This window comes from Balaenoptera acutorostrata, chromosome 19 (assembly GCF_949987535.1).
Source record: "Balaenoptera acutorostrata chromosome 19, mBalAcu1.1, whole genome shotgun sequence".
Taxonomy (NCBI): domain Eukaryota; kingdom Metazoa; phylum Chordata; class Mammalia; order Artiodactyla; family Balaenopteridae; genus Balaenoptera; species Balaenoptera acutorostrata.
This window is the reverse complement of record NC_080082.1, coordinates 12501824-12516703: the sequence shown is the minus strand read 5'-3', so window position 1 is coordinate 12516703 and position 14880 is coordinate 12501824. Positions and strand designations below refer to the sequence as shown.

General features: G+C 51.0%; 1 protein-coding gene across 2 annotated transcripts; it reads right to left on the bottom strand.

The window, feature by feature from the left end:
- Nucleotides 1-1670: 1670 nt before the first annotated feature.
- LOC102998895 (carbohydrate sulfotransferase 6) lies at nucleotides 1671-13011 on the bottom strand. Of its 2 annotated transcripts, XM_007182609.2 has the most exons (3): nucleotides 12955-13011; nucleotides 4425-4500; nucleotides 1671-3591 (listed from the first exon to the last, which is right to left on the bottom strand). In XM_007182609.2, exon 3 carries the CDS (start codon nucleotides 3573-3575, stop codon nucleotides 2388-2390), a length of 1188 nt encoding a protein of 395 aa, XP_007182671.1. In that variant the 5' UTR covers nucleotides 3576-3591; nucleotides 4425-4500; nucleotides 12955-13011; the 3' UTR covers nucleotides 1671-2387. The 2 variants fall into 2 exon arrangements, with proteins under 2 accessions (XP_007182671.1, XP_057390916.1); XM_057534933.1 differs by lacking the exons at nucleotides 4425-4500; nucleotides 12955-13011 and adding an exon at nucleotides 4258-4269.
- Nucleotides 13012-14880: the final 1869 nt, after the last annotated feature.

Below are 14880 nucleotides of genomic sequence, written 5' to 3'. Positions count from 1 at the left end.
AAATGCCAGGACCACTCCTTGACCCAGAGACCCACGTCTCTGGGTAATGATCTGGCTTTCCAAGCCTGTGAAGGAGTCCTCTGCTGCATCCCCAGTTCAGTTTACTTGTTAGAACCAAAAGTATTGAAGTCAAAGATATGAGTTTGAGTTCCAGCCCATATATTAAGCTATGTGACCTTAGTCTTTCCAAGCCAAAGTCTCCATTAATAAATTCTGGGTTTTAAATACCTTCTCCATGCTACTGTGAGCAGGGGCAGATGGGGGCTTTATGGGGCCTGAAGTTTCTACAGCTTGATGGATCCCCAACTGAGGCATCCTGAAGCTTCAGCTTCAAGGTCAGTATACCTCTGCTCCCTGCAAGAAAAGAAATGGAAAGTGCCAGATTGCCCTTGACCTGCTGCTTTGCAGCGAGCATGTGGGTCTACCATCCAGGTCCCACCAATCCAAGGCCACACCCAGGCTGAGAATCAGAAGCCAGCAACCTCCAGAATCCCTTCTGGTGACTGATGGCAATGATGAGGGCAGCTCCCTCACTTCCAGAGGTAATGGGCACAGGAGTTCTGGTGGCAACTGTCAGTCCCCAGACCAACTCTGTATCCCAGTGTGATTTGGGGTATTCTATTTGTGTGGACTCAAATCTGCTTCCCTGTCCTTCCTAGAGGTGCTGTGAGCTTCCCCTCCCAATTTTGTTTTTTTTTTAAACTTTGTTCTCATAGAATGTTTTTTTAAATTTATTTATTTATTTTTGGCTGTGTTGGGTCTTCGTTTCTGTGTGAGGGCTTTCTCCAGTTGCGGCGAGCGGGGGCCACTCTTCATCGCGGTGCGCGGGCCTCTCACTGTCGCGGCCTCTCTTGTTGCAGAGCACAGGCTCCAGACGCGCAGGCTCAGTAGTTGTGGCTCACGGGCTTAGTTGCTCCGCGGCATGTGGGATCCTCCCAGACCAGGGCTCGAACCCGTGTCCCCTGCATTGGCAGGCAGACTCTCAACCACTGCGCCACCAGGGAAGCCCCCCCCCCCTTTCTTTTAAACATTTTTAAAGCATGGCTGGCTTTCATTTCCTGAGCTCAGGACTAGCCCTCTACACATCCGGCATCCCCCTACCCTCCCCCTTTTTTAAATCCAGCATCCGTTTAATAAGATGCCTTGCCGCCAGAGCCAGGTGTTGTGGCTCACAGCTAGGAATCGTACTTTGCTCTTCTCCAGGGCCTGCCACATAAGGACCATGGGAAGACAACCACTCCAGAGCCTTTTTTCTTCCAAGCTCCTGGCAAGCTTTATCTAGTTACATTCACCCTGTGACTTGCCCTCCAAGCACTGATCTTGCTGCCAACCTCTTGCTCTGCCACACGCTCTGCCTGGCTTGCTGCCCTGGCCTGCCCAGCCTTCTCTCCCTCCACTTTTCCCCCTCACCGCCTCCCTCCAGGCTTATTTAGGAGGCTCCCTAGATTCTGCACCCTGGACCCAGAGTTCACCACTTCCCATATCTCACCTCGCAGCTGCGGCCCTAGCCATGGCTGCTTGCTGATCCCTTGAGCAAATAAGATGGAAAAACCTGACCCTTCTTCGTCCAGGAGACAGGCCTCTGCAAGCCTGATTCGCCCTCTCCTCCCCACTATGGCCCCGGAGCAAACCCCCCCTCCTCCCTTCATCCTCCTTCTCATCGTGTGGCCTTGGACAAGTCCCTTCACTTTTGCATTTTGCTTGTCAAACTTTACAGGCTGTAAACTCTAATCTGCGTCATACAGGTGAATTATGTTTATTTCTGTAGGTAGGATCTTTCCTGTCAGGACAAATCAAAGTTTCACCTTCCCTGGGCAGGTGATGGGGGCATGTGGGCTCCCAGGAGATTGGGGCAGAGAGAGACTAAGGGGAGACCACAAGATAGAGGCACCTTGGCTGATTTCTTCCTGAAGATACAGGTGAACATAAAAGCACTGGCTTTGGTGGCGTGTGGTGCCAGAGGCACGGGGCGTGTGTAGGGGGAGCTGCACCGACTTCAGGGACCAGCTCACCACAGAGTCCCTCCACTCCCAGGCAGGGCCGGGACAGCCTTCTCAGCTGCAGGATGAGGCATCCCAAGGGAGACTTAAGGGGAAAGAAAGTGCTGGAGTAGGAGCCAAGTCGTCTGAATTTATTCCCTGTGCCCAGAGGAAGTGGGGGCACGAGTCTGCTTTCCATGAATAGTGTGCGTGATGGGAGTCTAGCTCCTAAAGAGGATTCAAAGGAAAAACAAGAAGTGGGGAGAAAGAAACATAGTTTGGGGAGTCGGTCCTTTCCTACTACATGAGGGACCTCCCAAACTCCCGGCCTCGTGCGCCCCAGCTCCTTCCCCACCACGCGTGAGTCTCCTGGCCCTGGCAACCGCCAGCCACAGCTGGGGGCCTCTGCTACGGCCCGGAGTGCTCGGCAGTGGACGATGCCCAGCTGAAGCTGCCCGGGCCGCGCGGCAGCATGAGGTCCAGGGCGAGGTCGCGCTGCTCGTCCTCAGAGAACACTGGCCGGTAGCCCAGCAGCTGCAGTGCGCCTGCACACAGCTCCTGCACGCGGCGGATCTTGGCGAAGGGCAGCGTGTGGCGCCAGGCCTGCGAGACGTTGAGCGCGTCCCTGGACGTGGTCTTGAAGGCCTCACGGCGCGCGCCTGGCCCGACCCCGTGGGTGATGTTGTGGATCCAGGCCTCGAGCTGCGGTGTGAGACTCAGGCCTGCGAAGGCGTAGAGCGCGCGGATCTCGGGCAGCGGCGCCCGTGCCAGGTCCTCGAAGCGCACCAGGCGGTAGCGGCCGCGCAGGGAGGGCGGTGGCTTGCGCATGGCGGCCTCGGCGATGCGCACGTGGCTGCGGCACACCTCGCGCACCACACGCAGGTCCGGGTCGGCCTCCACCCACTTGCCGTTGGTGCCCAACACGATGCCGTTGTCACGCGCCAGTGCCTTGGCCGTCTGCTCGCGTGAGCGCAGCACAGCCCGCGGGTCGCGCACCAGGTGCACGATGCGCAGGTTGAGCGCCGGGTCGCTGAGCAGCGGGTAGAGCACCTGCAGGTTGAAGAAGCGCACCTCCTTGAGCACCACGTGGCTGTAGGTGCGGCAGGCCTCCTGGGCCAGGCCGAAGGGCCGTCGCGCGCACAGCGGCTTGCACACTGCCTCGCTGCTGATGGCGCCGCGCGGGAAGGCGCTGCAGGCGGGCGGCGAGCACAGCGCGCGGCTCTCCGCCCACTGGAAGAGGTCCGACAGGTTGCGCCGCCACGGCAGGTAGGCGTCGAACACGTCCATGTCGCACAGGAAGACGGAGCGCACCAGGTCGCGCACCGCCATGTGTAGTGCCACCGCGCTGCCCTGCGACAAAGCGGCCCACACGTGCCACGCGGGCTCCATCAGGTAGAAGACATTGGGGTGCTGGCTGAAGAGCTGGCCCACGAAAGACGAGCCCGAGCGCCACGAGGACAGCACCAGCACGTGCACCCTCTCCTCGCCACCCACCGGGGACGGCGGCCTGGGCCGGGAGACCAGGAAGAGCAGGAGGCCGGTCTGCGCCAGCAGGAGCGCGGTCACCGCGGTGCTGGAGATGCGCCGCAGCCACATGCCGCCGGCCGGGGGCCTGCGGAGCGAGAGTGCAGCCGTCAGGGACCGCGGCCCGCTCACCCATCCCACACCCCAACTCCTGTCTGGTGCTGCCAGGGAGCAGCCCCGGGACTTGACCACCCCACCTGTGGAGGCCTCCCAAGGCCACGGCCGTCTCAGTTGGGCGCCCTTCCGGGAATGTGTCTTTAAGACATGAGCCATGATCCAGCCTTTGCAGAGCTAAAGGCCAGTTGCACGATACTATGGGCAGTGTTTTTTCCCTTTTCCCTCTTTCTCTCCCCACGCCCCCTTTTCTTTCTATCCAGAGGGGGAAATATATTTAAAACAGAATTCCTGCTTTTCACTTAAAATTCCTTTTAGGGCAACAGTTGTAGGTTGTTTAGCTAAATAGCTTGATGGGTGATTTGGCAGAACCCTCCCTGGCTCCGCCACTTCCTAGCCTATGATCTTGGACCAAACACTTCATCTCTCTGTGACTCAGTTTACCCATCTGTAAAAAGGGGATTCATTCTGGTTCTGGAGTATTGGGATGAGCATGGAGGGGTGGGGCATTTCTCATAACTGAAAACTTGCACTTTCTACATAGTGTGCTTTTGCATTGTTTGACTTTTTAAAAAAGCAGATACAACTTTTGTTATTCAAAATAAACACATAGACAAAGAACAGCAACTGTTGCTCTCACCCATGCAGAGTGAAGTGCTGCAGGATGCATGGATTTCCAAGTGAGGATATCCTTCTGGATTCGTGTAATTTTGCAGAAGAAACCAGTTAAAGGAGAGGTAGGATGGAGACAGAGAAGGGGAGAGATGAGGGCAGAGTCAGACCCCTTTCCATGCTGAGGTTACTCACTGCTGTCCAGGGCTGCTGGGAGAGCTGCCCACCTCGATCACAGATCCATGGGAGATGCCTGGAGGTTTTTCAGGGCCTGGGAAAGCAGGAGGGAAGCTGGGTCAGAGTCCCACAGGAGGAGATGGCCCTGCACACTGGGAGGGCTCTGCCTTCCCAGACTGACAGAAAGTTCCCCACGGGTGGGAGTGTAGCTGTCCTGCCCATGGCTGGAGCTGGGCCCAGACCAGCAGGCAGCTGGATACATTTTTCCAGATGGGAGTGAAATAACCGTCTCTCCTGCTGGGTTTGAGTTCCTCTGATGCCACTCAGAAGCTGTGAGCCCTGGGGCAAATGACTTAACTTCTCCAAGACTCAATATCCTCCTCTGTAAAAGGGGGATGATAACATTTGACCTTAGGGTTCTTGTGAGGGATGCTGCTACAAAGACATACGAGGAAAGGGCTTGGTAAAGTGCCATACACGCCCCATGTTACTGTTGCAGCGTTCAGCTGTGTCTGGAGAGGAGGAATCATGGGAAGTCTCCACCCAGATAAGACCCCTGAGGTCACCTACGCTTGGAATCCCAGATTCTCCCAGGCCCCCTGTAGCCCCCAACCACCCCTGAGTCCTTTAGTGGATCTTAAGAATGTCCCCCACCCCGGGGCAGGGAGGGATAAATTGGGAGATTGGGATTGACGTATACACACTATATATAAAGTAGATAACTAACAAGGACCTACTGTATAGCACAGGGAACTCTACTCAATATTCTGTAGTGACCTATATGGGAACCGAATCTAAAAAAGAGTGGATATATGTATATGTATAACTGATTCACTTTGCTGTACAGCAGAAACACAACATTGTAAATCTACTATACTCCAATAAAAATTAATTAAAAAAAAAAGTGTGGAACGAAACTGAGTTATTTGTAGTGAGGTGGATGGACCTAGAGACTGTCACACAGAGTGAAGTAAGTCAGAAAGAGAAAAACAAATACCGTATGCTAATACATATATATGGAATCTAAAAAAAAGAAAAAAAAAAAAAGAAAATGGTCAGAAGAACCTAGGGGCAAGACGGGAATAAAGATGCAGACCTACTAGAGAATGGACTTGAGGATACGGGGAGGCGGAAGGGTAAGCTGGGACAAAGTGAGAGTGGCATGGACATATATACACTACCAAACATAAAATAGATAGCTAGTGGGAAGCAGCCGCATAGCACAGGGAGATCAGCTTGGTGCTTTGTGACCACCTAGAGGGGTGGGATAGGGAGGGTGGGAGGGAGGGAGATGCAAGAGGGAAGAGATATGGGGACATATGTATATGTATAACTGATTCACTTTGTTATAAAGCAGAAACTGACACACCATTGTAAAGCAATTATACTCTAGTAAAGATGTTAAAAAAATTTAAAAAATAAAAAAATTTAAAAAGTGTCCCACAGAGTGTCCTATAGAGTGAAAGGAACACTGAGCCCAGCTCCCACACCTGGAGGCCCCAGAGTTTTCTTCTCTTTGCACTGCTGCTCCTGCAATGATCTCAAGGATGAGCTGATTTGGAAGGGAAGGACCTGGAAGTTTCTTTCCTCTTTCCTTTTGCTCCCCACCAAGCCACCTTCACTGTCCACCTCACCACTGAGGGAAGCTGGCATCTAAACCGTGAGCAGAGCCCATATCTACTCCTTCCCCTTAATCAGGAGGCTGCAGGATCAGGTGGAGGACGCCCAACAGCTCTGTAACCTGCTGAGTCCAGAACTGCCTCCTGGATACCTCGCCCACTCCTGGATCACACTGAAGACGAGGTCAGCAGCCACCCACCTGCTCTGCGCACGTCACCTCCTCTCCTCGAGGGTGTGCTTCCCGAGAACAGGGTGCAGGAGAGGGAGGAAACTCTAACTCATTTTTGCTGCCATGAATTACCTCAGGTGCTAGGTGATTTAACTCAACGGCCACCTCAGGGGCACACTAAGTGTAATGGAGGGGAAGGACAGTGCTATGGGAGCCCATAGCTAAGGGCAAGTAGGGAAATCTTTCCTTAGGAAGTACTAGCTGAACTGGGTTCTGATGGATGAGTAGGGATTAACTATGGGAAGGGCTGTGTGAGGAACCGGCAGAGAGAAGAGTTTGGGAGTAGTCAGTTAGATGAAGCAGCATCTCTAAAGGCTCTGAGAAGAAGCATTTCATGTTCAAGGGTCTGAAGGAAGGCCAAATAGGCTGTACGTACAGTGTTTCAAGAAAAAGAAAAGAAAGAAATCATCCCATTGAACCCAGTCCCATTCATTGCAGATTTTCTGTTAAAGAAAGCAAAACCTAGTGATACATGCTTTCCTGGACCTCACATAGCTAGACACTGCTGACAGGGCCACAGCCCAGGATTTTCAACTTGTACTTGCCCTATTCTATACAATCTAACCAGAACTGCTCCTTGAATTTCCCCAAACCTCTTTTATTCCCTCCCCCTCACTATACATAGAACATCATTTGTGTACAATTATAATTAGAGAAACAGTACCTGCCTCAAGGAATATGAAACAGACTTGGTTCAGTAAGAAGTATTTGAAGAGGAAAGTGTCAGGACTTCCCTGGTGGTCCAGTGGTTAGGACTCGGTGCTTTCATTACCGAGGGCCTGGGTTCTGGGTTCAAATCCTGGTCAGGGAACTAAGATTCCACAAGCCACGCAGCCAAAAAAAAAAAAAAAAGAGGAAAGTGTCCTACTTACTGAAGCATATTGTTTCCGTAAATACAGTAATTTGGAGGGAAGGAAAAGGGACTAAGAGGAAGGAAAAGGGCTCTATCCTGCTTTCTATAATAATGGCCAATATGATAGCCTGTAAAATCTCAATTAACAAGACAAGGCAGAGAGAAATGCTAATCAATTTTATCAAAAGGCCTGGAGGCCTTGTTTTGTATCCAAGATCAGCAAGATTAGCTCTCGCATAGTAGAGAGCTGGGATCCTGTGTATTCAGGCCACTAAGACACGTTGCCCATTGGCACATGGGAGAACCTGGAACTGGTCCTGCACTGGTGGGAGGTCAGTGCAGCTTTTTAATTCCTGTCCTTTCAGAAACAGTAGTTGTATAGTCATAAATTCAGTGCCTACAAATTATAAAGCTTTCAAAGAGTGGGATCAATTTAAAAAAAATGATCCAGGGGCTTCCCTGGTGGCGCGGTGGTTAAGAATCTGCCTGCCAATGCAGGGGACATGGGTTCAAGCCCTGGTCCGGGAAGATCCCACATGCCGCGGAGCAACTGAGCCGGTGCGCCACAACTACTGAAGCCGGCGTGCCTACAGCCCGTGCTCCACAACAAGAGAAGCCACCACAATGAGAAGCCCGCTCGCCGCAACTAGAGAAAGCCCGCATGCAGCAATGAAGACCCAACGTAGCCACAAAAATTAAAAAAATTAAAAAAAAAAAAAAAGGATCCAGCTATTTAAGCCTGACGCCACATTTCAGGAAGCAGAGACTGTAAAGTAACCTCTAATTTTTTCCAAACAAAAAACAACCTAACATTAAAATCACTGGATTGCTTTAAAAAAAAGTTAAGAATCCTGCCTGAATAAGATAGTTAAGTGTCATGTCAGGGATTGTCCCAAAGTGTGAGTGAGTCGATGATATTAATAAGTATTTGCTGAGGCTTCCCTGGTGGCTCAGTGGTTAAGAATCCGCCTGCCAACGCAGGGGACGTGGGTTTGAGCCCTGGTCCAGAAAGACACCACATGCCTCGGAGCAACTAAGCCCGTGCGTCACAACTACTGAGCCTGTGCTCTAGAGCCCGCGAGTGACAACTACTGAGCCCGCACGCCTAGAGCCCGTGCTCCGCAACAAGAGAAGCCACCACAATGAGAAGCCCGTGCACCACAGCGAAGAGTAGCCCCCGCTCCCCGCAACTAGAGAAAGCCCACGCGCAGCAACGAAGACCCAAGGCAGCCAAAAATAAATAAATAAATAAAACAAAATAAAATAAAAATAAATATTTGCTGAATTGATATCAGGTCCTCTGTTATCCAAATCCAAAGGGAGTAACTCTCCACTTGTCCCGTATTTCTTTCTGCTGAGCATCTTAAAGTTTCGATAGCTTCTAACCATCCCTGACTAACTCTTGGCCTGAGAGACATAGGAAGGTGCTATTGTTCTACCTGATGTGCAGATGGGAACACTGAGCTACAGGACAGGGGAGGCTTTGTCGCAGCAGGGCCCGGGTGGGAGCCCAGGGATCCAGCTCTCTGGGCAGCACTCACTTGTAGCTCTGCTCTGCCTGCCCTTGACTCAGCAGCTCCTCCGGTCACCAGCCTCCCCCAGCCTTGGCACAGAATCTAAGGGAGTGAAAGGTAATACTAGGTACAAATCCCTGGCTCAGATTTCTCTCATTTTGGCATCAGCTGGAGGTCATCCCTGTTCAGGAATCCCAAAGGCTAAAGAAAAGAGATTCCGGATGAGGGATGCGTGGACTCTAGGCGTCAAGGGCCATCCCTGGAGGCAAACCAGCTCTAGTGGAGGCCAAGGCATCTGTTACGGAGAAGGCTGACAAGGAGGGCAAGAAAGAGGAGGAAAGATGAAGAGGGAAAGAGAAAAGAAAAGCAAGAGACAAGGAAAAAGCAGTAAGGGAGAAAAGGGGAGAGAGAGGAGGAGAAAGATGGGTGTCTACAGTGGAGTGGGAAACATGGAACACTAGTTAATACTACCTGTTGAGGGCTTCCTATATGCCAAGCCTTTCCCACCCATCTTCTGATTATTAAATCAGGATTACCCCACAACAACCCTATGAAGTGTATCTGATGCTCATCCCTATTTTACAGAAGAGGAAACTGAGGCTTAGAAAGATTTATGCACTTGCCTAAAGGACCCACACAGCAGCAAAGTCAGAATATGAACCCCAGTTGTCTAACTTTAGAGCACTTCACTATATAATATCAAGTGGAAAAAACACAACAAAACATCCAATTGTGTTAAAAATACATGAACATCAAAGAACACCATCAAGAAACTGAAAGGATACCCAGAGATGGGAGAAAATATTTGCAAATCATATATATATATAGCAAGGGACTTATACCCATATATAAAGAGCTCTTACAACTGAACAATAAAAGAGAAACAACCCGATTTTAAAATAAGCAAAAGGACTTCCCTGGTGGAGCAGTAGTTAAGAATCCGCCTGCCAATGCAGGGGACCCGGATTCGAGCCCTGGTCCAGGAAGATCCCACATGCGGCGGAGCAACTAAGTCCGTGCGCCACAACTACTGAGCCTGCGCTCTAGAGCCCGCGAGCCACAACTACTGAGCCTGCGTGCCACAACTACTGAAGCCTGCGCACCTAGAGCCCATGTTCCTCAACAAGAGAAGCCACCACAATGAGAAGCCTGTGCACCACAACAAAGAGTAGCCCCTGCTTGCCGCAACTAGAGAAAGCCCTCACGCAGCAATGAAGACCCGACGCAGCCAAAAATAAATAAATAAATAAAATAAGCAAAAGATTTGAGTGGATATTTCTCCAGAGAAGATGTATATACGGTCTATAAGTGCATGAAAAGATGCTTGACATTTTTAGTCATTAGGGAAATGCAAATCAAAACTACAATGAGACACCCATCCACTTCCCATCCACTAGGTTGGCTATAAGAGAAAAGACGAATAATAGCAAGTGTTACTGAGAACATGGTAGAACTGGAACCCTCATATGCTGCTGGTGGGAATGTAAAATGGTGCAGTTGCTGTGGAAAACAGGTAGTCCCTCAGATAATCATAGAGCTACCATGTGATCCAGTGATTCCACTCTACAATACCATAAATCCAAGAGAACTGAAAACATATGTCCACACAAAAACTTCTTCATGAACTTTCACAGCAGCATTAATCATAATAGCCCCAAAGTGGAAACATCCTAAATGTCCATCAATTGACGAATGGATAAACAAAATGGGGTGTACCCATATAATTGAATATTATCTGGCAATAAAAAGAATACTGATATGTGCTACAATATAGATGAACCTTGAGGTGATTAATGCACAGCACTGAATCTACTGTAAACCAGTGAACTGGAAACTTTAAAAGGGTGAACTTTAAAGTATGTGAATTATATCTCAGTAAAGCTGTTATTAAAAAAAAAAAAATCACGACTATGTATAGAAAGAAATCCAGAAGGATGCATGCTGAATATCAGTGGCTATCTTTTTATGGCCAGATTACAGGTAATTTTTTTCCTTGTTATTGCTTTGCTGCATTTTCCAGGTGGCCTCCAAGAGACTTTTATTACTTTGTCAATCATAAATTATCAGTTCTATTCCATTGGTTCAAGGAGGCATGGGTGGCGTTTGCCTACTTCAGCTTTCATTGCAGGGAGAGAGGTGCCTGCAAACCATTTCCCACCTGACCTGAGTACCCAGGTGGCCAGAGGAGAGGGGCATGGGAAGGAACTACCTGAGGGGCTTGTCAAGGCCCCCAAGCCCACACTCAGCCTCAGGGCTGTGGGTTGGGCCAGGCTGGGGCAGGAGACGTGCCTGGCCCTAAGCCCTGGCCACATCTGCCGTCTCTGCGCCTGCCCTGAGGAACAGCTGTGTGGCACTAGCCAGAGGCATGGAGGCTACAGTCGCACAGCCCAGATGCTGCTGGAGAAAACAGATCTGCCTGCAAGAATCTATTGGGAAATGAAATCAAATTAGTCTGGGAAAGGAGCCTCAAGTCTCCTTGGCTCAGAGCCACCCCGGGGGCATTTCAGAGCAGATGAGCAGATATCAACGCATAAACCCTTTTCCCTGGCTCTGAGCTTTGGGGATCCTCAAAGCACACCTTATACAGCACCTAAGTTGGTCTAAATCACAGCACCTGACGGCTGAAGTGCCCTAAGGTCTGGGGCACCCACCTCTTCTCTGCAGTAACACACACAGGGAATGGGTGTAGAGGGTGCATGTTTTGCACGTTCCTTTGTGTTCCCCCAGGTGTGGACTGAGCTCTCTTATATGTACAGGGATAGTCTGGAATGTTCTCTGGTTTATTTTTTAATCTCTTATTTTGATTCATTTATTTTTAAAAAGTAAATCATTCTCACAAGTCAATGACATAAAATGAAAAAAGGAAGGGACTGTTTTAGAAGAAAACAACTCAAAACACAAAACAGCCAAAGACAACGTGTGCACCTTGTTTGGATTCTGATACGAACAAACCCAGTGCAAGAAGATATCTGTGAGGTAATCAGAGAAGTTTTAATGTGGACTGAGTATTAGGTGATATGGGGAAATCATTGTTAATGCTACTATCACCACCCAGAATACTCTTGTTCATGCATTTCTGTACCTAACTCCCCTTACTAGACTAGAAGTGGGACCCTATCTCATTAGAGGGAGTAGGAGCAGCACAGGGGCTAAGAGTGTGAACTCCACTTGATCACTTACTGTGTGATCTTGGGCAAGTGACTTAACCTCTCTGTGCCTTTTTTAAAAAAATCTATAAATAGGGGAAATAATATAACCTAACTCATGGGCTTGATTTGAAGAGTAAATGAATTAATATTTATAAAGCACTCAGAACAATGTCTGGCACATAGTACACTTATAAGTATTTGTTCAGGGATCTCCCAAATCCTGGGTCACAACTATATTCAGTGAATCCAAGGGAAAGCCTTTTCATAATAAGGAAAGCTCAAGGACAATAGCCTAACCAGGTCCAAGTGACCCTAGCACCCTAGCCGCAGAAAGTGGCAAGCCTAGGCAGGGGCATTACATACAAAACAGAAGACAGTGAATAATGGCTAAAAGCCTGGCTCCTGAAGCCAGATTGGGTTAAAATCTCGCTCTACCACCAGTGAGGTGTGTGACTTTGAGCAGGTCACTCCTAACCTCTCTGTGCTTCAGTTGGCTCCCTTGTAAACGAGGCTCTAACAGCGCCTACCACACGGGTCCGAGAGGAGTAAATGGAACAATGCAACCCTTAGCACAGCCAACGCTCCCTGAGCAGCATGCTCTTCTTATTAGCTCTGGTACTTGGCTCACTCACTCATGGCTTCACCTCAGCCAAGTCCTTTCTGCTCTTGAGGCCTCAGTTTCCCCATCCTCATGCCTCCAGAACAACAGGGAAGAGGAAAGAGAGTTAACATTTGCTGGGCACCTACGCTGAGGCAGAGAGAGGTCTCTATTGCTGCCCAAGATCCAGCAGCGAGGAGCTGGGGCCGCCAGACTCACATTCAGCTGGATCTGGTTCCAAATTCACTCACCGAGCTGCTTTTCCTCCAGAGTTCCCTGGAAAAAGCCCTTGGAGAATTTTCTAGATTAAAGCCATACCCTTTGAAACTCAAGTTTCAAGAGACAAGGGATCCCCAAGCCGTGATCTCCTGCGCAGCTGAAGCCCCAGGAAGACACTTTCCAACCCGCACTCGGGGCGGCAATGCTCTTTTCACGTTCTGATAAAACCACTACCACCACCCTCAGCTCCAACTCGCACAGCCGACCCGGCTGCAAGATCAGGGCCTTCCCAGCTGTGCCACTGGCTTAGGCCCAGACCGCGCAGGGTGTGGGCATCCCGCGCGGAGAGAGGACGAACCAACGTACCCCAAGCGAGGCGTCCCAGCCCGACTGGCGCGGCGGGAGGCAGATGCCTCTGGCCCCAGTCTCAGCAAAGGCTCCTGGACGTCTTTTCCAAGCTCCTCTCCACAGCCGCTCTGTCTCCTCGCCGGGAGAGTCCGCTGCGGCTGATTTGTTCCGCAGGGTCCCAAGGCTATGAAGGGGCACCCAGTGACACCGGGGAGAGGGCTCCAAGAGGCATGGACTTGGGAAGCGGATACCAAGATATTGGAGGCACCTGGAGACCCAAGGCGGCGGGAACCAGGAAACAGGGCAGGATTCCCCTGAAAAAAGAGAGGTGTCGTAAGAATGTGATGTTGGCGGAGCAGTCCCGGGGCAAGGACAAGAAACAGACTCGGGCCCTCCTGCCCCGGAGCCCCCTGGGTGCCCGGCCCCGCGCCCCGCGCTACCTGAGCGGCCGCCGGCGGCCCGCGGCGCTGCTCTGCGCTGCCTGCCCGAGCGGAGCGCGCACAATGAGGCGCTTTCAGACGTGGCTGCGGTCCCGGAGCCGGCGGGCGGGAGCCGGAGCGGGAGGGAAGGAAAAAGCCGGTTGGCCCCCGGCTCCGGCTACCCTGCCCACCTCGGGCGGAGGGGCCACGCCTCGGGGGAGGGGCGGCCGTCCAGCGGCGGGGGCGGGCGAGCCCCGGGGAAGGAGGGCACAGGTGGGCCCGGGGAGCTGCCGGGGGCGCCCCGCTTGGGCCAAGGATGTCAGAGGGCGCTCGCAGAGTCAGCTCTCATCCCACTAATTGACCAAAAAGTTGTCTTCCCCCTCCAATCCCCAGAGAAGGGAGGCTACTGGGAACACAAAAGGCCCTTGTGAAGGAAATCGAATCTTAATTTTGCCCCTCCTCCCTCTCGGTGGCATCCTCACAGCGAAAGGACTTGGAATCCAAACCGCTTCCCAAGCCCCCAGCCTCAGACCTAAACCAAGCCCCAGGCACCTTGATGCCAGGCGGATCCGCGCGGCCTCCCCGGGTAGTAGTCAAGCTGGGGGCGAGGCCGGGACACCAGGTGGCCCTCAGGAGCTAGGCCTGCAGCTGGCTGTGCCCCTCTTTCTGTCCCCTCCCTGCTCTAGCCTCAACTGGATAGCAGGTCCCGATAAATACAGGGTATGTTTCAATAAATAAAGATGCTATTTCCTCCTACAGATAACGGAGCAGAATCCAAGCACCTGAAAAAGAAAGAGAACTCTGACCTCTTGTAATCCGCTGTGGGATCTAAAAGAAGTATCTGCCGCTGGGAGTATAAATTAGTGCATTCTTTCCAGGATGCGGTTTGGCAAGATGAATTAAAATCCTTATGAACGGGCTTCCCTGGTGGTGCAGTGGTTAAGAATCCGCCTGCAAATGCAGGGGACACGGGTTCAAGCCCTGGTCAGGGAAGATCCCACATGCCGCGGAGCAACTAAGCCCCTAGGCCACAACTACTGAGCCTGCGCTCTAGAGCCCGTGTGCCACAACTACTGAGGCTGCGCTCTGGAGCCGGCAAGCCACAACTACTGAAGCCCGCGCACCTAGAGCCCGTGCTCCACAACAAGAGGAGCCACCGCAATGAGAAGCCCACACACCACAATGAAGAGTAGCCGCCGCTCACAACAAGGAGACCCGCACAGCAACAAAGACCCAACGCAGCCAAAAATAAATACATAAAATAAATATATTTTTAAAAAATCCTTAAGCACGCCGTAAACTTTTGAATTCATAATTTCTTTCTAGGATCTAAAGAAAATAAACTAGCAAAAAAGGATTTATATGCAAGGTTCACAGATGTGTTGCTTATGATAGCAAAAAAAATTAGAAACAAAAGATTAAAAAGATGTGTATCAGAAAGCCAACAGTGATAACTTCTAGGGAGCAATTTACAGACAACTTATTTTCGTTAGGTTTCTGTAATTACACATTTCCCCCAATAGGC